General features: G+C 42.3%; 1 protein-coding gene across 1 annotated transcript in view; it reads right to left on the bottom strand.

The window, feature by feature from the left end:
• The window catches only part of TAF3 (TATA-box binding protein associated factor 3), a 115,851-nt gene that overhangs the window by 93,339 nt on the left and 827 nt on the right, over nt 1-21,685 (bottom strand). The window contains exon 2 of the mRNA XM_063153698.1: nt 11,491-11,733. Within this exon, the coding sequence (XP_063009768.1) occupies nt 11,491-11,733 (243 nt within the window). The remainder of the gene's footprint in view (nt 1-11,490; nt 11,734-21,685) is intronic.

Here is a 21,685-nt window from a genome sequence, read left to right as displayed (position 1 = left end):
AGAGAGAGAGAGAGAGAAAGAAAGAAAGAAAGAAAGAAAGAAAGAAAGAAAGAAAGAAAGAAAGAAAGAAAGAAAGAAAGAAAGAAAGAAAGAAAGAAAGAAAGAAAGAAAGAGAAAGAAAAAGAAAGAAAGAAAGAAAGAAAGAAAGAAAGAAAGAAAGAAAGAAAGAAAGAAAGAAAGAAAGAAAGAAAGAAAGAAAGAAAGAAAGAAAGAAAGAGAAAGAAAGAAAAAGAAAGAATGAATGAAATATTGAGATTAAAAAATAAACATCTCTATTTGTCTCAGTTTCTTCACTGTCATGCAGCATCTTTGGATCAAACATGGTTCTCTCCTCTGCAAACACAGATTTGACACCAGGATGGGCTCTACTCCCTGTTGTTAAAGAACGTAACAACCTTGCACTTATTTATCATCATTCACATACACAGGTCTAACACCAAGTTAGAAAACACACATGCAGTGCTGGATTTACCCTGAAAAAAATAAACAGAGGCTCGCTGGATGTTTTCAGTGAATGGGACTGCCTTTAGCACAGCATCCCTGCAATTGCTGCAGAAACTCAGGAATTGTGGTGAGGGGATGTGGCGGCTGCTTGGCGGCACAGAACAGCGCTGAGCTGTTTCTCCTCCACGAATTTGAAACTGCTTGGGGCATTTAGGTTGGCAGAACTCTATAACCCAACTGGAACCATGCCAGCAAGGTTCACATGCTGCTCTTGAAAAGTGAGCCACCGAGGCTTTAATCACCACAAGTGGCAAGGACTTAATTTTTCATCTCATTTGAAATATGCCAGGCTCGACAGCAGACCGAGCCTCTTATGGACTGCCATCTATTAATCAACAGTTTCCTGCTTCTCTGGATTGCCTTGGATGCCTCCTGTTAGGAGTCCTGCAGCAGCCCTGCTTGGCTTAGCCTGTGACCTAGGAAAATCTTAGCCCCCAACAGCAGGGCACAGGAGACATCCCACACACAGGGTGTATGGATCATTGTACTGCAAAATTCAACCTCCAGTTTCACCTGACATTGTTCACTCTCCACACCAGTGGGAACAATTTGCCTTTGGCCAGCCAGCTGGGCTAGATTTTAGGACCACAGCTGTACCCAGGCATCCCATCCGTGTGACATTCCACCAGGAGATGTAGGAGATGTGATGGGAGCTCATCTCAACAGAGATACCCAAACATACATGCAAGGAGCTTGGTGAGCTCACGTCAGCAGCAATATCTGTGTGAAGGAAATTCTCCCTAAATAGATGTGCTCCTTCAAAAACTGAGGTTTTGTGGAAACTCAGTGTTTCAGCCCGAATCACTGGAAATTTTAAACAGACACTAAGTAAAAACTGTTCTCTGTGAAAATCAGCTCATCTGAGGGAAGTTTGTTGTTTGCAATATCAGCATTAAGATACTCATCACTTTTTAATTCACGCAAAGGTTATTTTCCCAAGAGTCCTTAAAAAATCCTGAATTGTGTCAATACATGCAATATTGTGACAAACCCTTCACATGCTGGAGTTTGTAAGTGTAACTGAACTATACAGCAACACCATGACAATGAAATTCCACTTTGTTTTTTCAGCTCATCACAACCAGTTTGATTTAATATCATGGTTTTAAAGACTTTAAGGAAAGAAAAGTTAAGGTCTGATGCTACAGGAGGATAAACAAATGGCTAAATCTCACCAAAATTCAAAAATATTTTTCACTTGTAATTTTAAAGCTTCTTAAAAGCCACCCCAAAATATCCCTACTCAAGATCCCTGCCCAAATATATTCTATTTAACTGTACCTTTTATATTAAAAGATCCCAAAGAACATATGTACATGTTTTGATCACATCAAAAATATTTGTAGACTATTTTATACCCACCCCAATAAAAAGTAACTCAATGTAAACTCTGCTTTTCTGAACATGGTAAAGCCTGTAATACAAAAAAGTAAAACTCTATGGTAAAAAATCATCGATTTTCTTTAAAACACCAAAAGAAACAAGTTATTTCTGAAAGATGACAAATAAGCTATCGCCTCCAGCAGTACTGTGATTTAAAATACTCAGCGCAGAGAGAAAGCCTCATGAGTGACTGTGCTAATAAGTTTCCCATGCAAAACCCAATGCATCCTTGTTTCATATTTAATTTGCAATAGGATCCCCAGCAGCTGAGCTGTGAGAGCTCTCCTGGCCGGTGCCTGCTGAGACGGGCTCCACACGAAGGGAGCGCACGATTGAAGCCTAAATCCTCAGAGCTGCACCTCAGCTCCCTTTAAAGTTAATCTGAACACACTGGGCTCCAAAGGAAATGAGAAGTGAGTTTCTCTCCCTTCCTATGGCACCAGGACTTCCTGTGTTTTAGTGATTGGTCAAGAACTATTATTTCCTCCTTGCTATTCCCAGTTGTGACTGTCAGACGTAATTAGCGTTGTACACACACCAGTGTAAAATATGTGTTTAAATAAGCCTGGAACCCAAGTCCCACATGCACAGAAACCCAGAGAAACGTGGAGAAACTCTGAGAATATTAAGATTCAAATATGCTGTGCCTGAACGAACATGCTGCTCTAAATATTTAGAAATGCAAAGTTCGTTTGCTGAGATGAATATCCATAAAAATCTATGCAAGATAAGGGGTATTAAAATTATTCACTCTCCAGTTCAGGATGGATTATTTGGCCAATCTGTTAAGCTGCACTGCTCAGACACCCAGAATTTGTACCATCCTCCTCCCCTCAGGGAAAAGAGCTCATAACGTTTGAAGAAAAATATGCTCCATCCCAACTGTAGGAATACACATGAAACACAGAGCCTTCCTTTAACACAACCCTTTGGAATGGGAAAGCAGCAGACATCAACAGTGAGAATGCAGAGGGCAAACAAGTTCACCAAAGAAAATAAATTAAGCAGAATGTTGCAGATTGAAAAGTGGCCAGAAGAAAGGCCATTTAAGTTGTTATCGACCTCTTTCAAACACACACACACACACACACAGAGCTGAAATTCAGTTTATCTCTCCATACAAAACACCACCCCTGGCAGCGTGGCGTCATCGCTCATAACCACCACCAAAAAATTAATCTCAAACCAAGTCAGAGAAATTTGTGACTTACTGTGTTACCACCTGAAGACCCACTGTTTTCCAGCCTTGGGCTAAGTACAAGCCAGATCCAGCCCTGCTCAAGTTTAACACTGCTCCTCAAAAACACAGGTATGCCATGGTAGGCTTTGCTTAACCCACCCAAACAATGCACATTTATACACAACATGCACACAGGGTTACATTTTACCCAGTCATGCTGTTCAAAGAAACAGAATCCAAACTAGAGAAATACAGAGAAATACTGTCTTGTCAAGTCATCAGAATACCATTAATGTTTCTAATGAGTGCAATTACGAAAATGAAAGATTCCGAAAAAACACAGCTAAAGATGAACTTTAATTATCCAAACATCTGGCTGCATGAACCAGGGTCATGTCTCCAAATGCCTTTGCATTTGAACTCTCCCTGTTACCATCCAACTTTGCATTTCTCCAAGTCTTCCAGAATTAACTGGAATTGCCTAGACACAAAAATGAGTTACCCCTTCCTAATGACTTACCCAGTCACTAACATTCTCTTTAGCTGAGAGCTGCAGAAAACAGGAGCATGTACCAGGGGTGAAGACTGGAAGAAGATGATCTCTAAGGTCCCTTCCAACTCTAATTCTAAGAAGACACTAAAGTCAAGAGCTGTATGGTAAAGTTGAAGTGCTTATCTGTGTGTGGCAAAAGACAAATAATTCAAATGAGCTTTCTTAGTCATAATTTTAAAAATTAGGAGGGAGAATTCCTTAGACTTAACCTGGTCTGTACCGCATGCAGAAGCTTATAATGAGTCATTCCCCTGATTAATGCAAGAGAGATAGGGGGTCCTGTACTCCACTCGTGATCTTTGTCTAGACAATGCTTTTTCTGATGCTGAGATCAAGGTTAGGCTCAGCTATGCTTGAAAATGTGCACAAAACAGCAAGCAGTATTTGTTCCCAAACAGCTCCAAGCATGGGTATTTTTCACAGGAGGTAAGAAACATTTCAGACACTTCAGAAATGTTAAAGTGAGAAAAGTTACTGTGCAAGCAACAGTTCTTGGGCAGTTGTGTTATTCAGAATAACAGCTCCTGAATTCCAGGTGTGAACCATTCCCTGTGTCCATGTAAATGCCGCCATGGCTTAAATAAGCAGCAGGAGGATGCTGGCATTGCTTAAGGCCACATGTCTCAAAATCAGACACACGTAGGAGGTCTCAACCATGTTCTACTTCTACATCCTTGTACAAAATTAAGGCTTGCTTGGGCTGAGATGATTCTCCAGAAGTTTGGCACAAATTCCCACACAGGGAGGTAAAGATCAAATTTGTGGCTTTGCTCCCAGCAGCTAAATTGATTTTTATTTGTTTTTTAAGTGCCAGGAATTGTTAGCAATCACTAACATGTTCATTAAGTTACAGCATCCTTGGTGGCAGAAGACAGAGAAAGAAAAAAAAGCATTTGATTAAAGAAAAATAGGAAACATTCCTGCATGAACAGAAAACACTAAAAAATAATAAAGTTACGTGGTCAGCCCTTAAAATAGGCCAGTTGTGCTTCTCTTTTATCCTGCTTAAAGAATCAGGCAGATTTTCCATTTCCCACTCTCTTCCCTCAAGTCCCAAAAACACTCAGAGCAGTTAGGGGAAGTCTGAAAGGCCCAAGAACAGTAACACCCAGCTATCAGATGATAACCTAATTTGAAACTTATGCTTCCAAAGGCACAAAGGTGTCTGATGATCCAGCTGAAATAAAATCCTCGAGCATAGCTGCAGCAGACAGTGCAGGAAGCAACACAGGCACTAAACAAAGTCACACATTGTCAGGAAAGGGAAAAAACTGATCTGACGTGACGAGTCAAGACAAGTGACAAAAGTTTTGCTGAAAAAGGATCAGTAGGAAATTAAAATCATGACAGCATTTCTGTTCAAAATACACAAGACAATAGAATCCTTTTATCACAAAGTCCCATTTTCTCCTCCAGTTTTATTCGAACCAAAATTGCAATTTGCACATCACAATGCAGTGAAAGGATCCATGACTTTCATTCCCATTCCATGTAAATAATTTACTGCAAAAGGCTGCCTTTTATCAGGCAACTTCTGTGTTTTGCAGTTTTTATTTCTGAATCCTTAAGAATCACTAACTTGTACGTTATCTAAACAGGTCTGAAAAACAGAAAAATCTTTGTGAGAAGGTTTTAAAAGGATGATATCCCCTTGAAGTCACATTAGCTTCATTTCAATTCCTATATGCAGCAAATAAGACTAGATAGCTTAAGAAACTAAACAAATAAATTTTCACAATGCTGAATTTTTGTAGTTAGTTTTACTAACTCCTTCTATTACTTGTAAAACAATGGGGGCAGCATCTTTATAAAATTTATTTTCTGATTTGTTTCTTCATGTATAGCCAGGTTCCACCTGGTGTATTTACTCTGAAGGATAAAACACTTATAAGATCCCAACAAACAGAAACATGAAATTCATCACAAGCCTCTCCCACAATTAAAAAAAAAAATTATCTGTGTCCACTCCCCACTTCCAGCTGCCATTAATTTTCTTAAAAAATAGCAGGAGTTTTGGGCCTTTTTTCCAAAGACATGAATTATTAGAAGTTAGGTACCAGTCTCCTAGACAATATAAAATAGTGCATGTGTCTGTATCCAGTCTACAGATCCCAGCTATGTGAGTTAGTTCCTGCCACAGAAAAAGTTTTACTGTGGCACTTATTACATTGTGGGGTTTTTTTTCTCCAAGTGCTGCAAATTAAAGAAGCTCTCATGTAAAAATCTATTTAACTCCACATTTAAAAAAAAAAAAAAAACAAACTTCATTAAATCCTTTTTTGCAGGATTTCAGTGGAAATTCTGCTTTCAATTATGATACAGCTTCTTAAGAAAAGGCAGAGATACAGTTGTGCTCCCAACTACAGCTTTATCAGCACGCCTTGCAGAAAAATTATTTTTCTGTCTAATGGCAAGATTTAAACCAGGCACATTTTCTGCACACTTTTTTTTGTTCCTGTCTCGTATTTTCCTTTTTTCCTTTGAAACCTGCCTCTCCTATTGGCTCCTTCCCAATGCCTTTCTTCTGGCTGCATCTCAAGCTCGGCTGCTTTTCTCATTTTGTCTTTTTCTCCTGTTGCTCCTTCCTTGCTGGGCTGCTGCAGGATCTCTCCTCACAAAAGCAATCCCAGTCTGACTCACTGCACACACAGGTAAAGGATGCCTGTGAGTACCAGCAACCAGGAGCAAAACCTTCACCCTCTGGTAGCTCTTTAACTTTTCAGAGTGCTTGAAAAGTTAAATTTTGTTGAGGAGTGGTGGTTTGCTAACCAACTATACTGGAAAAGCTCTGTTGAATTGGTGCAGCTGCTAGAATGAGGGTGAGTGGGGTTAAACTAGAGCTGGGGAAAGGCAGAAAGGTCAAAAAATGACACCAGCGAGACCTGTGCTACCAAAATGGCAAAGTGGATACCCCAGGATCCCTTTAAAAGCCCATCACATTCTGATTTACAAAGAGGAATTGGCTTTGTTTAACCCTTGGAGAAACCAGAGACTGAAGTCACCCCGGTGTGAGATCCATGGTTTGCTACATTCCCTTCTGGCCCACGGCCACAGAAAGCACTGCCAGCCTGAAGGGACAGTGACAGTTTTTAAATTCTGATCCATTTCCCACTGGAGCTCAACACTAATGCTTTCTGTCACCCTGATACTTAATGCTTTATACAATTCTAGCACTGCTAGAACCTAAACACAACAATCTGTTCTTTTGATCAGCACCTTGCTTCACCAGCACCCCCAATTCTCAAAAATTCAAATGAGATTTGCAGATTGCTAATCTCTCAAAGTCTTTGAGATTAGCTACCATGGCATGAACAAAACAAACTAGAGATGTGCTGAGATGAGCTGCAATTTGACAGCTGGCTTTCCATGCTTCCAGGTGGCTGGAAGCATCAGGTTTTGGTAGGTAACAGGTCCTAACATCACATCAGCAGCAAAGAAGGGGAAAAGGCAGGACTGTAAGAAGATCAGCAATTTTAGGCTTTGATCTGACAGGCAAATAAAATGCTCTGACAGAAAAGGCTACAAATAAATCTGAATTTGTAAAGTGTGCCAAGAACTTGTCCTGACTCAATGATCAGAAATACAATGCCACTCTTGAGCACACATTACCAGGAATGAAAGACAACAAAATTTAATGCCTGGTAAAAATTACATTTGTTCCTAGATCATTTTCAAGGGAAAGGAGCTGAACCTTGAGGAGTGGGAGTGAAGTGGGATGAAGCAGAGGACAGAAAAAAATTGCAGCTGGAACTGCAGAGAAAATCTGACTCTCTAAAAGCTACTCTTCTCCCCATAAAATATCTAAACTAGTGGAAGAGCCTGTCCTGTCTTCTCCCTCATACCCTGCTCACATGCACCAGCACAACTGGAGTGTAAGAGAGGAATGAGGGTGTAATGCAAATACCACAGACTGTGAACAGCACTGCACACACAATGTGTTTTCTACTGTTCTCCAACAGAGAAGCAGGGATGGACTACCTGTGACTTCAAAAAGTCACAAAAAAAAAGGTGACATAAAGTGATTATTTAAAAAAAAAATATTATTATGTTTTTAAAATGAAGTGATAACAAGAGGCAGCAAGCGCAGGTAGAGATTAATTCCAGGAAGATTAAAAATAAGGATCCTGTGGTAGATGCAGATTCACACCTCACTGTTCTTTGTTTTAATCATGGAGAATGGTACATGTTCTCACAACATCAGGACTCAGGCCTCTCAACATTATCACAAAATATAACAGTGATTATTATTAGCTGTGGAGAAGTATCTGGGCTTTCTCAGCTGGCCTAGTTTCAGCACATACTGTCTTGCTTCAAATGCAATCAACAAATTCTATGAAGTTGATTTATTATTGCAAAATGTATGTTCTCTTGCATTAAAGCACAAGAAATAAAGCATGACCATCATGTTTTGTAACTAATTTATTTTTTTCTCCTTTTTTAATCTGTCTTACAAGTTTACCATGACATTTTAGTGACAACAGTGCTAAACTAACTCACAAACAAAAAGGAGACTAATTAAAAATAGGCAGACAGCGAACATCATGATACATTGGCATAAAATTATCCCTTCAGTGTCCTTTGTAAAAACACTGCTAAAAACCCAACATTTTCCATGGCAATACTGAGTCAGATTGTTTTATAATATATAGAATTATATATGCAGATCCTCACAGCTCAAGTATTTGGTTAGGGTTTGCACTCCATATTTAAGGCAAGAAAACATTTTCTGCTTTCTTGGAACAAAACCTCTATTACTGAACTGAACTTCTGACCTACACAAATTATGGATATTGAAAACTTATTTGCCTTCCTCCCTTAACCCCACAAGTTCAGGAATCACTCAGGGTTTTTCCAGAATTTTTTACTGCTGAGCACAATGAAAGAGGCTCCTCTCAGGCTGGAAGGGCTTTCTGCTCCTGTGGATTCTCTGGCAATGAGAACTGAGACATCTCTGCACAGCCTGAACCACCACCAGCTCTGGAGTCAGTGGAAATTAGAAGTTGGTTACATGTGCAGAGCTGAAGGACTTTTGGGAAGGAGGGCAGCAACACCTACTGGTCGTGGTGCAGACTGAACACTGCTTTGGTTTGGTTTTTAAATTAACAGTACTGAAAAAAAGAGCTTTTTCTTACTAAAAGTCGTGGCTACATTATTGCTAAAATATATCAGCACTCATAATTTCTGACCCCTAACAATAAATAAATACTCATAACTGAGCTGAGCTCTAGCCTTTGATATAAAACAGGACCTAAGGAGTCCTGCTGATGATTCCTTAAAGTCACTGAAAGATTTACATCACACACTTTAAAGTGCACAAAGCCTTCTTCCTTCTCTAATTACTGCCTACTCAAAGCAACTCAAATATTTTGGACTGAACAATCTGAGCAGCCTCATTTTTTTTCCTACAGTATAAAATAGTGCAAAGTATTTAAATGGTTTCTGCAATTTTTCAGTATTTTTACCACGCATTCCTTTAATGTCCAAAAGTAAGTTTTCTCCCACATTTACTTGGAATAATATAGAACAAGACATATACAGAAGTTTTATGATCCACCTCATCCCTTTCAAAAATAAACCACAGAGTACAAACTCCATTTTCAGCAAACACTTAATTCAAAATTAAAATGTTCTCAACTGTAAATATTTTAAATCAACTATAACAAATCTGCATTCAGCAACTGTATTTAATGCTTCCTTTAAATTTCCATTTAAAAAAATATTTTATTCATTTTTTCAAGTTGTGTGTGTCTATAGGTCCTCTGATACACTACCCTTAGGCATCAGAAGTTTTCCTGGTTCTCATCCAACTTTGGAAATAATATCTTCTTGCTTCAGGTGTTAAAAGGATTCATACATTATTTATAAGGACTGCTAAAATCTAACTCCTGGATCTAACTTGCAAGAGAAAGAGTATAAAAAGTTACATACAGAAAAAAAAGAAAAAGCCCAACTGTCCCCATTTCAATTTTTAGCCTCTCTTTGTACGTCGTGCATTGCCAGGCTGAGTCTGTAACTCTCCTCCCTCCCTCCCCAAGCTCAGATATTTGTCTGCAGCTGCTTTGAGCCTTACTGGATTTGACTTTTCTTGCATATTTTAAAGTATGATTTTCCCAGGGAAAAAAACCTAAAACAACTACAACAGTGCTGGGCAACTTATTACACTTCAAAGATGCTGGATTTCTCTGACAGAATGGTGTTTGTTTACCTCCTGAAGAACCAGGCTAAAGCAAGTAGCCAAAACAGGGGAGCTAAAATCCTCATTCACTTCTCAAACTCTTCTTCCTCAGTACTTTTCTTTTATATATGCTGTGTACACATATGATATTTACATTTTGTTTGCCTCTTCCTGGTTTGAGGGAGTGCATTGTTAGATTTTTAAAACAACCCTTTTAACAAACTTCACAAGGGTGAGACTTTAGGATCTCCTTACCAATTTAAGAAAGCATTTCTGTTTTGAACAGCAGCTTAATTTCCTGGCTTGTATTAAAGCAAGAAACATTGAAATGCTATTGATCTATAAAAAACAACTAAAGGAAACAGAAAATTAAAAGTCCACCAAGCCTCAGAAATACTCACCAGGATGAATAAGTCCTCAGCTTGTTACTGGAATGAGCAAATTTGTTCACAACACACCAAACCCAGCACCTGCTCCTCAGATCCCTGTTCCTGACCACAATTTCACTTGCTCTGACTGGAGCACACAGCAACTGCATCTTTAGCTGAACATGATGCAAGAAAACCTGAACATTCCCTTCCTACAGCTTGCCAGATCACTGGGATACTGCCCCTTGCCACACTTGTAGCACAGCAATGGATTCCTTTTCCCATAAGGTGATGTTGCTAATGTTCATCCTCACATGGGCAGAGTTTTTACACCTATTTCACCAAGCAGAATTTGAACCCTTAGTTCTTAAACAAGAGCAATATGCACAATAGAGCATGATATCCCTTCTGTCCCCAAAAAAATTTTAAATTAAGTATCTTGTGCAGGTTGCCCCTGTTCATTACACTCTTTTGGAAAATTAAGTTCTTCTGTCTGGAACTTTTATACCCATAGCCTTCCATATATTTATTTCCACACAAAGTGCAGTTGTGTGCTGTTCACTGTTCCAAGGGCAAGTCAGACTAGGTCATGTTTCTTAAAGGTTTATCTTATTAGCAATCAAGTCTCATCTAGCTGAAAAATAGAGAAAACAAGTATGCTTTTTCCACTGCCACAGTTAAAATTTTCAGGTCAACTGCATCTCACAGCACTTGTATAGCTGGTTTCACTCTTTCCTCAACCTTTGCCTCTGTGGGACAAGAAAGGGAAGGAGCAGCTGGAACAGTGATGATGAAATCCTAATCAACATTAGCAAAGAGATTTAAAAGGCAGTGCAATGCCTCTAAAATACTCTTATTAACATATCTTAAAGGTGAGTTCATTTTAATTGGAAAATTAGGTGTTTCTGTTTGGTTAGGTTGGGTTTTTTGGTGAAATTTGTTGCAAGTAAGGAGAAACTATCAGGAGCAGGAAATGCTGTGCCAGTCTCACCAGCCTTCCTTTTTCTACCTTTACCAAATTACAGAAGCCCTTGAAGGATGCATAAAGGGGAAAGTAATATATAAAAAGCAATGCTAAGCATTTATTCCTATTGTCATCTGAAAATGTAAAATTTAGAATGCATTACTGAAACATGACATAACACGGTGAATTTTTGGCACGAGTTGATCTGGAAGGAAAGTAAAAACAGTGAACAAACCTGTCACAGCACTGCTACCTGTCTGGCAACCCTGCTTTGGTAAAACCCCACAAGCCACAAGCTGGAGCTGCTGGGGGATGCCCACAAACACCCAAACACACCAGAAGTGAAAGCAAAGGATTTCCCACCTTCCTGAGAGGAGACAATAGGTGGCAGGTAATCAGGGATGTACTCTTTCCTCTCCTCTGCATCCTTACTTCCCAGCTGGGGGAACTGGAGGACATTGTTCTTGCTGACAGGGAACGAAGGGATTTGATGTGCAAAAGTGACAGGTTCAATATTGTGGATGTAATCTTCCAGCTCATGCAGGTTAACCCCCATAAGCTTGAAGGCATCGCCTACGTCATCCAAAATCGGATCTGTGCGGCCATCTGGAACAAAAAAAACAACAAAAGAATAAAATTTTCACAGAAAATCCAGGTTAAAAAAATTAAACCTGAAGATGCTTTGAGGTTACAGTCCCCCAGCTCACCAGCAGTAAGAGAAATGGATTTAGTGCCCCACAGTTCTATCAAGTTTACTTTCAGAAGAGTTTTGTTTTCTTACTTTCAGAAGAGTTTTGTTTTCTTACTTTCAGAAGAGTTTTGTTTACCCTTCCCAATCTCATCACTTTGTTTCAAATCATACCATTGAAAAACTGCACTCCAGGAAAGTAAATCAAACCCAAAGGAGGGAGCAACAACAGGCAGCTTTACCTGGCAACAGTCAATTAACACCACACAACCCCATATGCAGAAAGTGCTCTTTATCAGTTGGAACAGATCAAATATTATTGCTCAAGCTAGAAAAGGAATAATTTTGAACTGACTGTAGTTTATAGAGAGGAAAGAAAAAAAAATATTAAAAAAAAACCTTCACAAAGTATCTTTCCACCAGATGAAATCTACAGGTTTCATAAACTATGAGCCACTTCATCTACTGGTTAGCTGCACCTCCTGGATAAAAGAGAGGAATATTAAGCAGTGGTCTGATGAGGAGAGAATATTTTATACTATACTTCAGGGTTGATTTCCTGGGGGGCAACTTAAGTTTGATTCTCCAGCAAAAATCTTACTTTCTTCAGAAAAAGCACAATGAAATCTCACTGGCCAGGTAGTCAGGATCTTTATTTAATAGGATTTTCAAGAAAACAGTCCAACAGAGGATGCAGTTTGTGCTATACCATTAATTTGGCTCAAAGCTTTAAATTACACTTGCAGAAGTCCAAGTACCTCAGTTTCCCTGACTGGACAGAGGAAAATCCCTCGAAAGGCCTCCAGAGGGAGAAGTGGGCACCTGGCTTTGGCAGCCAAGGCACCACTTGGAGTCTATTCCTGACTTCTCATAACAACAATACCCAAAAACAATGCTGTAAACCCCAAACATGACTTTTAATTCAATAAAATCTGAATTATTACAATTCTGTAGAATTGGCTTATGAAGATATTACATCCCTATATGATGATAAGCTGTGATTTCCTTTAAAAAGTAATTATGGAAAAGCAGCCAGTGCTTATTGAAGGAACACAATGGCTATTGTGGAGCCCTGGCTCCAGAGAATGGGGGGATGCTCTTTTGTTTGTGCTTTAACCTAATCTCTTCGTGGTTTATCTTGAAGCCAAGGCAGCTGGTTCTCACATCACTGCATGAATTCCACCCCCCAGCCAACTCACGCCTGCAGGTACGTTTAGAAAATGAGAATTTTGTTCTAGAATTTCCCTTCTTAAGTCTTGTGGTGAAGATAAGGATAATACTCAGATTATGGGGTTGATTCTCAGCTCTCCAACACTGGCCTCTTGTGTGACTCCAGGCAAGTCTTCCTTGTGTTTTAATTCTTTGCACAGCTAAAAGGGAGAGCAGACCAAGTTACTGCCACTTTTACCCTCCTGCATCTGGAATGTGAACTCTGCAGGGTGAGGAGCACCTCACAGTTTGTGTTTGTGCAGCACCTGAGTGTTTGTATAACTGCAATACCAGTCTGCTCTGCAAACTCCAGGCTTGCATGCACATAATTACATGAGATATCACCACTCCAGAGATCCTCATACTAATTAGGGGAGGGAAAGCGTGCTTTATGCTTAAAAAATTAAATTCAGGCAATTGACACCACTAAGAAATTTTGTGGTTTTGCATTTAGTTGCTCTGCAGGCTATGAAGGTACCTGTGAACTCACTGAAGCATTTTCTAAGGTGTCAAGATATAACAGGAACAAGTCTGACAGACAGCTGAAAAGAAAAACTTGGGGAAAACTTTTCAAAGGTCTTTTCCTAGATCTGCACATGATCTTTTTAACCTCCAGAAAAGTGTGCTGACATGATCAGCAAGCGATAAATGCTAAAAAGGAATTTTCTACAAGTGCTTTTTCAGAACACGTGGCAGAGAAACAGCTACTATGTGTAACTGAAGCATGGAAATATTTAACAGCTGTATCATGAAACAATTATGTGTATTAGAAAGTGGGTTCAAAAGGTGACCAAAAAACCCCAAAGAAGATTCAATTTTCTCACAGCTTTGACGTTTGCCTCCAAAGAGACAATACCAAGTTTAAAGTTTGATTGAAAGCTAAAAATAATGTTTAAACCTGCAACTGTCAGAGGGATGAAAGGATGCAGCAGTTAACTCTTCTTTTCATGGGAGTGTCCTCAGTGATAGAAGTGTTTGAAAGAACTTTCAGGTCTGTATTCTGTAAATAGTCTTTAAATATCTGTATTTAAAATCAAACCAGTTATCAACTGGAAATTATGACAGCACAAAAGTGCATTAAGTGTATTTTCAGGTTATTCATCAAATAATGACTTTACACTTTTATTTCAACATTTTAGCATGTCTCTCCTTTCTCTGGCTTAATAAAAAAGTCAGTAAAATAGCAGAAGCCAGACACACAAAAGGGAATGCTGACAAACATGCAATACACTCTCCTGGTGTTTCATTTAGTCTTAGGCTTTTTTCTGTGAGCAGATGATGCCCAGAAAAGAAGTTTAATCTCCGCATACTGAACTTATCTCAATATTCTCCACATATCTGTGCTATCCTCAGTTTAAAAATTCAGGTGCTGAAGCCTCCCAGTGAAATAATTAATCTAATGTCACATAGCAAGTCAGTGCCAGATCACTGAAACTTCAGAGCTTTGGTATCCAGTCTCTTGTTCTTTATACCACAACACTTTAAATACTATCATTGTTCAGGGAATGAGACAGAAGGAGGTGGGAATAGTTTATCCAGCAAGTTACAACTCTCCTCCTTATGCCCCATGAACAGTGAACTAGGAAAATACCTTTCTCACAAGATTTTAAGCTGCACTATCTCCCTGTGCTCCAAAAGTGGTAAAGCTGTGGCAGCAGCAGAGCTAAATGAAGATCATTTGGTCTGAAAACAGCTCACCAGAAACCCAGGGAATGGCTGAAGATACTCTCAGCTTCCCTGGGCATGAGAACAAGCACCAGGTGAAGAGGAATCTCCACATGGAATTGCATCCCAAAAAAGTGCTGGACTGAAGTGATGGGCAAAGAGAATCCAGGCAGAGCAGAATATTTGTGTGGAAAGTTATCCAGCACTCAGCCCCACTGCTCAGCATCACCTGATCCACAAGGAAAACCAAATCAAACAGAATGAGGATGGAGCACTAAACTCCCCTACAAACAAGGGTTTGGTTGTGGGGAAAAGGAAGTTTTAGAAGCTCCTAAAGCTGAGTTGTTTTTGCAAAAGTCACAAGAATTCCTCCATCAAAGCTGGCCAGCGCTCGTGTCACCCAAAGGCACTGTGAGGGGCTGTGTGGGAGTTGGGGAATTGTCTTACTTGCCTTAAATTCAGTCTCAGGAATAGCTGATTTCCTTTTGTCAAACTCAACCCCTCCACCTCCTACTTCCTGGCCCAAAGTTTGTATGAATGAGTGAAAATCGAACAGGCAAGTAAGCACAGAACAGAAGAGCTTTTAGTTTCATGCCAAGTTTCTTAAAGGAAACAACTACAATTCTGTAATAAATATACTGAGAAAAATTAATGAGTCACCACCCATGCAACATGCACATGTGTTATAAATAGCTCAGCATTCCCCCTCATGGCTGCTATAAAAGAGATTTTTTTTAGATTTTATTTTAACCAGCAAATTATTAGGTATAGCTCCTTGGTATTTTAATTACAGGCTCTCTCACAGATTCCTGTGCTTGTCACACAAAGTTACTCCAGGATAACTGTTTCAAGGAGACAACACAGCTTCTATCCAGCTGAGTCATAAGCATGCACAATAGGTTATTTAATAAGTTTAGATGCCTTACTTAAATGCACTTAAGTGGGAAAAAAAGGGTCCTATTAATGTAGTTACCAGTCAGGGCAAAAGCATCTTCTTGCCATCGGTGCTCAGTCTGCTCCTTTTCCCAGTAACTTCAGAAACATCAAGCAAAAAACCCACATTGTCCTTCTTTATATTAGTTGCCAGTAAATTAATTAGCTTAAAAGCATCAATATTTAAGGTAATCAGGACATAAAATGCACACTTATAATGAATGTTAGAGGCCCAGGACAGATCCTTGTTACAAAGTCATTCAAGGACCAGCAGAGAGAATCAGCTCATTTAAGCTGATCACCATCAGTCTAATCCTTTGATAGAGATTATTACTGTATAGTGGTAAGAATGAAGTAACTAAAAAAAGAACAAAATCAAAGAAAACATATGAGGTAAATTTGACATTATAAAGAAATAAAAAATTGGCTGATGCCAGGTGAATTCTCTCCTCTGTGGTAATTATCAATAAAAATATTGGTAATTATGCTGTTTGCATTCTCTCTTTGCTACAATGAAGTTTACAGGAGAGACTGTCAGGCATTGGAGCAGTTTTGGAGCCAGTTCTGCCTTGGAAAACATTTTGCAATATCAGCAATTTTTCCTTCCAGTTATAATAATGCTCTCACCAGATCAAACCTGCCTTCCAACAAAAATGCAGTTGCATTAATAATACCATTTACAATATAGTCATTAATATTTTTATGTGTATATATAATTAGTATGTAGTCCTGCAAGGAATAGGGACTTGGACTCAATGATCCATTGAGTGATCACTGGGATCAGGGAATGGGTCCCTTCCAACTTACATATTTTATAATTCTATGTTTGCATAAAAATAATCTTCAAAAAAAGTAAAACAACATGAAACTAAAGATCAACTTTTAAACTTTATTTCCTAACTGTTAGCAAATTTCAGGAGGAAAAAAAAATCATAGTATATAAGCTCAACACTGAAAATTAAAGGAAAGCAGAGGAAAATCCACTTCTGAATTTAAAAATGAATTACGCAACTCATTACACTTCAAGTTGTAGCAGCACGTAACCTAAATTTGTCCTGTTGAAATATGCCCAGGTGCCCTCAGTGATAGAAGGTAAGTAGCTTCTATCTGACTGGTTTTTAGAGCAATGTAAAAAAAAGAGGGAAAAAAGAGGAAAAAAAGAGACTTTAGGGGCTGTGACCAACAGCCCCCCTCCTCATCCCTCCCGTGAACTGCACCACTCACATCAACAGGCTGGGAACTGAACTCCCTCACTGGATGTGTTAAGAGGTAAAACATGATACATTGTGCATGTCTATAACCCACTGCCAAGCTACATCAGCTAAATTCATGGCAAACAAAGCAGATTCTGATCTCTCCTCATGGACAGCTCCAACCTACACAACCCAGAGCAGACGCCTGCAAGCACCAGCTCTGCCACCCCTCTATCAAACCACGTGGAACAGGAGTGCAGAACAAAGTGTCACCCACCAGGGAGCCTTTCCCTTTTCACCTCTGCTTAAAACCAACACCAACACAGAACTCTGCTCTCAGAAACCACTCTACATCAGTTTGTTTTGTAGCCTGATACCTTAATTACATACTCCAACGCTGGCTTTCAAATATTTAATTTAAATTTGAGGATAAAACAGCTCGCAGCATATTGAATGGTGTTCCTTTGACAAGCTTTCCACAAATCTGAGCAGCATAATATGGTGTACTTGAGGAGGAAAACCCTGATTTTCTCCCTGTAAGTTCAGCCTCTCCTCCAGCCCCCAATACAGCATTCAGAAGCATTTCACGGCATCAAACACATCTCAAACCTTCTTTGCAAATCCTTTTGCCTTCTCTTTGCAGCCACAGAAGCTCCCATCAACTACAGCTACAGCAAATGCAAAGAAACAACAGCAGAAAAGTAATGAAAATCTTGAATGTAGCTCTCCTAATGGGATGTAACAGCTGGAACAAAGATCTAACCCAGCTGGGAGAGGCATCATTTCCCTGTGCAAGTGAGGGAACACGTGAGCAGCGATGACAGGCTTTTCACAGCCATCCCATGGTGTCTCAACTCTGCCAGAGTAAATCCATTCCGTTTGGAACACAAAGATTATGTCCCTCAGCTGACAGCCCTGCTAACTCAAACCCCACTGGTCTGACTCCGAGATAACGCCCTGACAATGAAGATGCTACAATTGGAATTTAATTAATTCTACTTATGCAAAACCACGGCAGAATTAAGCTCATTCATCCAGAGCTGGGTTTGTACAGTAACTTATTTCAGGAGCAAAAGGAAACAATTCTGAAATTGCAGGGAGATGTCAGCTCAGTATTAAGATGTCCTTTACAAACCTTTTTAAAGAAAGAAATACAGGGATCGTTTTAAGAGGCGTTGTACAAAAACCAGCACATCACTGGCACAAACACAGCAAATTCCCCTTCTCCTCAAAGAAAACAAAAAAGCAAAAAAACACCAAACAAAAAGACTGTGACACTTGAGGTACTTGCTTCACCATTCATAGAGGGGGAAAATGCCTTTCTCCATTTTTCAGTAAGCAAACCCAAAGGAAGAGAGGTAAACCTGAGCTATACAAACTCCTGTCCTCAGCACCAAAAATTTTATTTGCATCAGCTCTATGTCCTTTCCTCCCAGTCTCTTCCCCAGAATTTGTAACAACCCTATGAAAGGGCAGCTCTGGCCAAACCTGGGTGAGCTTCTTTTTCACCTCATAACTCCATCCTCCTAAACCCTCTCTGTTGTCTCCTTTAATTGCTTTAAAGATAATTTCTGTGTGGATTGGGATACAAACTTCAGAGCTGCACCTGTGCTGCTGGGATGTATGGGTCAATATTGCACAGTCCCATTTCTAGACTAACTTGCTCTCAAATTTGGGGAAAGTTGTACAAATAACTTTCTCTATTCAACTTGAGAATGGATTTCTCTATTCAACCTGAGAAATCTAGTTTGCAGAACACAGTTGTTCCAAAGCTTGGTTACGCTGTCAGACTTGATCTCAATTATTGCTGAAATGATGAAGCAGAGCCAGGACCAGGTACACACACTTTGCTTCATGAGGGATCCCTGCAGCAGTGAGAATTTCTCTTCCCTTCTTCAGAGAAGGGACACAACCTCCAGCAGCAGCACTTCCAGGCTGTGGTTGCTCCTCTCCTGACCAAGCCACTCACTGTGTGCTTCCCAGCCCTGCACTCTCTCCAAATTCACCCAAATCCAACACACCCAGCCCTCACAGTCCCTTGGATCTTGATGTTGCATCCAATCCACCACCAGCTGCCAGCAACATGCCTCTGGTGTTCCTCTCACCTCATCAGCACAGCTCCCGCAGCTTGGGCAGAGGAACTGGCAAACATTCCTGGTGCTGCATTTCAGGGCTCCCATCCCTGTTACCTTGCCAGCCACCTCCCAAAGGTCCCAGCACAATCTCTGAACGGGTGGTGGCCACAGCAGCCCCCAAACCCACCACCAGTGAGTCACCTTCTCCCCAGCCAGCACTTCAGGCAATCAATTACCCAGCCCAGCTCCAGCCCTGCCAGACCCAACTGCTCTGACCAAGACCTTCCTCTCCACCCGTGAAGGACACATGGAGCAGCAGCTGCCCCCAAAGCCACAGCTCCCCAGCGTGCCAAAGGAAGGGGGAACACGTCCCTCCTGGCACAGGAGGCACAAGCAGCCCAGTTGTCCCAGGCACACAGCCTACAGCCACCTCTCCAGGGTATCCCCGTTCCCCCAAGCCCCTCCAACATGGAGACCTCCCTTCGTTTCCTTCCTGTCACCCACAGATGCATCAGGAGCACTGACAGCCCCATCACTGCCACATGAGACCCTCCCTGCCCCATGTAGGGCAGCAAAAGCCCCCACACAGAGACCCAGGACCCTCCAACCACACCCACAGCCTGAGCCCTGCTCCTCACTGCCCACATTTCCCGTGTTTACAGCTGGCACTGACCCTGACAGCCTCCCTCACCCTGCGGGCAGACTGTCACCTCCCCACCCCTTCCTGACCCATCAGCACCTTCTCCTGACATTCCCAGACCCAGCACACCCGTCAGCACCCTCTCAGCTCCTCTGGCACCATTACTGACCAAGCAAGTAGACATCCCACCCTGCAACCCCCATGTTCTGCAGGCACCAGCAGGACATCCATCCCCTCCACCGCAGGCTCTGCAGGGACACTCCCAACCCCAAGGGACACACAGCTGCATCCCCTGCTGCAGGCCTACATCCTACAAATAACTTTCTCTATTCAACTTGAGAATGGATTTCTCTATTCAACCTGAGAAATCTAGTTTGCAGAACACAGTTGTTCCAAAGCTTGGTTACGCTGTCAGACTTGATCTCAATTATTGCTGAAATGATGAAGCAGAGCCAGGACCAGGTACACACACTTTGCTTCATGAGGGATCCCTGCAGCAGTGAGAATTTCTCTTCCCTTCTTCAGAGAAGGGACACAACCCCCAGCAGCAGCACTTCCAGGCTGTGGTTGCTCCTCTCCTGACCAAGCCACTCACAGTGTGCTTCCCAGCCCTGCACTCTCTCCAAATTCACCCAAATCCAACACACCTAGCCAGCAATGGTGCTCCCTTCCCAATCCCATCAACACCCACATCCCACAATGCTGGGCACTCATTCCCAGGCCTCTCCTTCTTCTCTTCTCCCACTTGCTGTAAACTCAGCCCTTACATGCTCCCACCCCAAACCCACTGAGGCCCTGGGCATCACTTCCAGCTCCTTCTATAGCACCTCCACCTGGCAGTGCTGGCTAATTCCACTCCCCCACATGCCCAGCCAAACCTCCTCCTCTGCATCCACACAAGGACACCCACACCTCATGCCATGTGCACCAAATCATCCCCAGCCCACCTCTCCTGCACTCCACATGTGCAGCCCTGCCACACTCCCACACCCTGTGCACTACAGCTCCACTTCCCCCAAAACACATTCAGTGCATCCCTGCCTTCCCACACTCCCCATACACACGTTCCCAGTCCCACGGTCCCACTGCCTCCCCCCTGCACACAAACATTCCCAGAGCACCCCAAAACAGGGCTTCCAGGCACACCACTCCCTCCCCAGGCAGGAGGGAACCCAAGCCTGCACCCTCCATCCTCAGCACCTCCCCTTGTGCCAGAGCAGGGAATCTCCCACACACCCCCACCTGCAGTGGGCCCCCACAGCCCCCTCAGCACTGGCACCCAAAGATGAGCCACGAGAACACAGCACATCATCCTCCCATGGACACATCCCACCAGGAAAAGAGGCTGGCTGCCCCTTCTCCCTCCAGTTTATCCCCTCCCAGACTCACAACATCCCAGCAATGGGGCCAACAGTCCCCTCTCCCCATCCTGTATTCATGTCTCCCCCTCCCCAGCACCCTGCAGCCAGAGAGAGTGGGACAGCACCCCCATGTCCCCAGACCCACTGCCCTAGAGCCTTCTTTTCTCCAACTCCATCCCCACAGTCCCAACTCCCACACCCAGACCCACTGCCCCACAGTTCTCCCTGGCACCAGGACCTCTGGTCCCTGAGCTGCCCCATGGCTTCCCTCCCCACCCTCCCAGTCCTGTGCCCTGCCCCACAGCTCAGCTCCCCTTCCCCACAGCCCCCAGCCCACGGGCTGATCTTCCCAAACCCACACCTGGCACTCACTGAGCAAAGACCCCAGCACTGCCCAAATGCCACCTCCCTGCACCCTCCTACTCTGCTCAAATGGCCACAGCTCCACGACCCTTCCCTGCCAAGCATCCCCAGCTCCTGGCACTGCCTGACAAGCAGCAGCTCCCAGCTGCCCTCCCCACACCTCCACAATGCCACCCCACAGCCTTCCCCCACACCCAGGGCCCCCAGTGCTGCCCAAGCCCACCTCCCTGTGCCCTCCTGCCCTGTCCCTCAAACCCCTGCCCTGCCCAAACCCACCTCCCTGTGCCCTCCTGCCCTGTCCCCCAGAACCCTGCCCAAACCCACCTCCCTGTGCCCTCCTGCCCTGTCCCTCAAACCCCTGCCCTGCCCAAATCCATCTCTCTGTGCTCTCCTGCCCTGTCCCTCAAACCCCTGCCCAAATCCCACCTCCC

Source organism: Melospiza melodia, chromosome 4, assembly GCF_035770615.1.
Source record: "Melospiza melodia melodia isolate bMelMel2 chromosome 4, bMelMel2.pri, whole genome shotgun sequence".
In the NCBI taxonomy this organism is placed as follows: domain Eukaryota; kingdom Metazoa; phylum Chordata; class Aves; order Passeriformes; family Passerellidae; genus Melospiza; species Melospiza melodia.
Note: the sequence above shows the minus strand (reverse complement) of the source record. Positions and strands in the feature narration are given on the sequence as shown.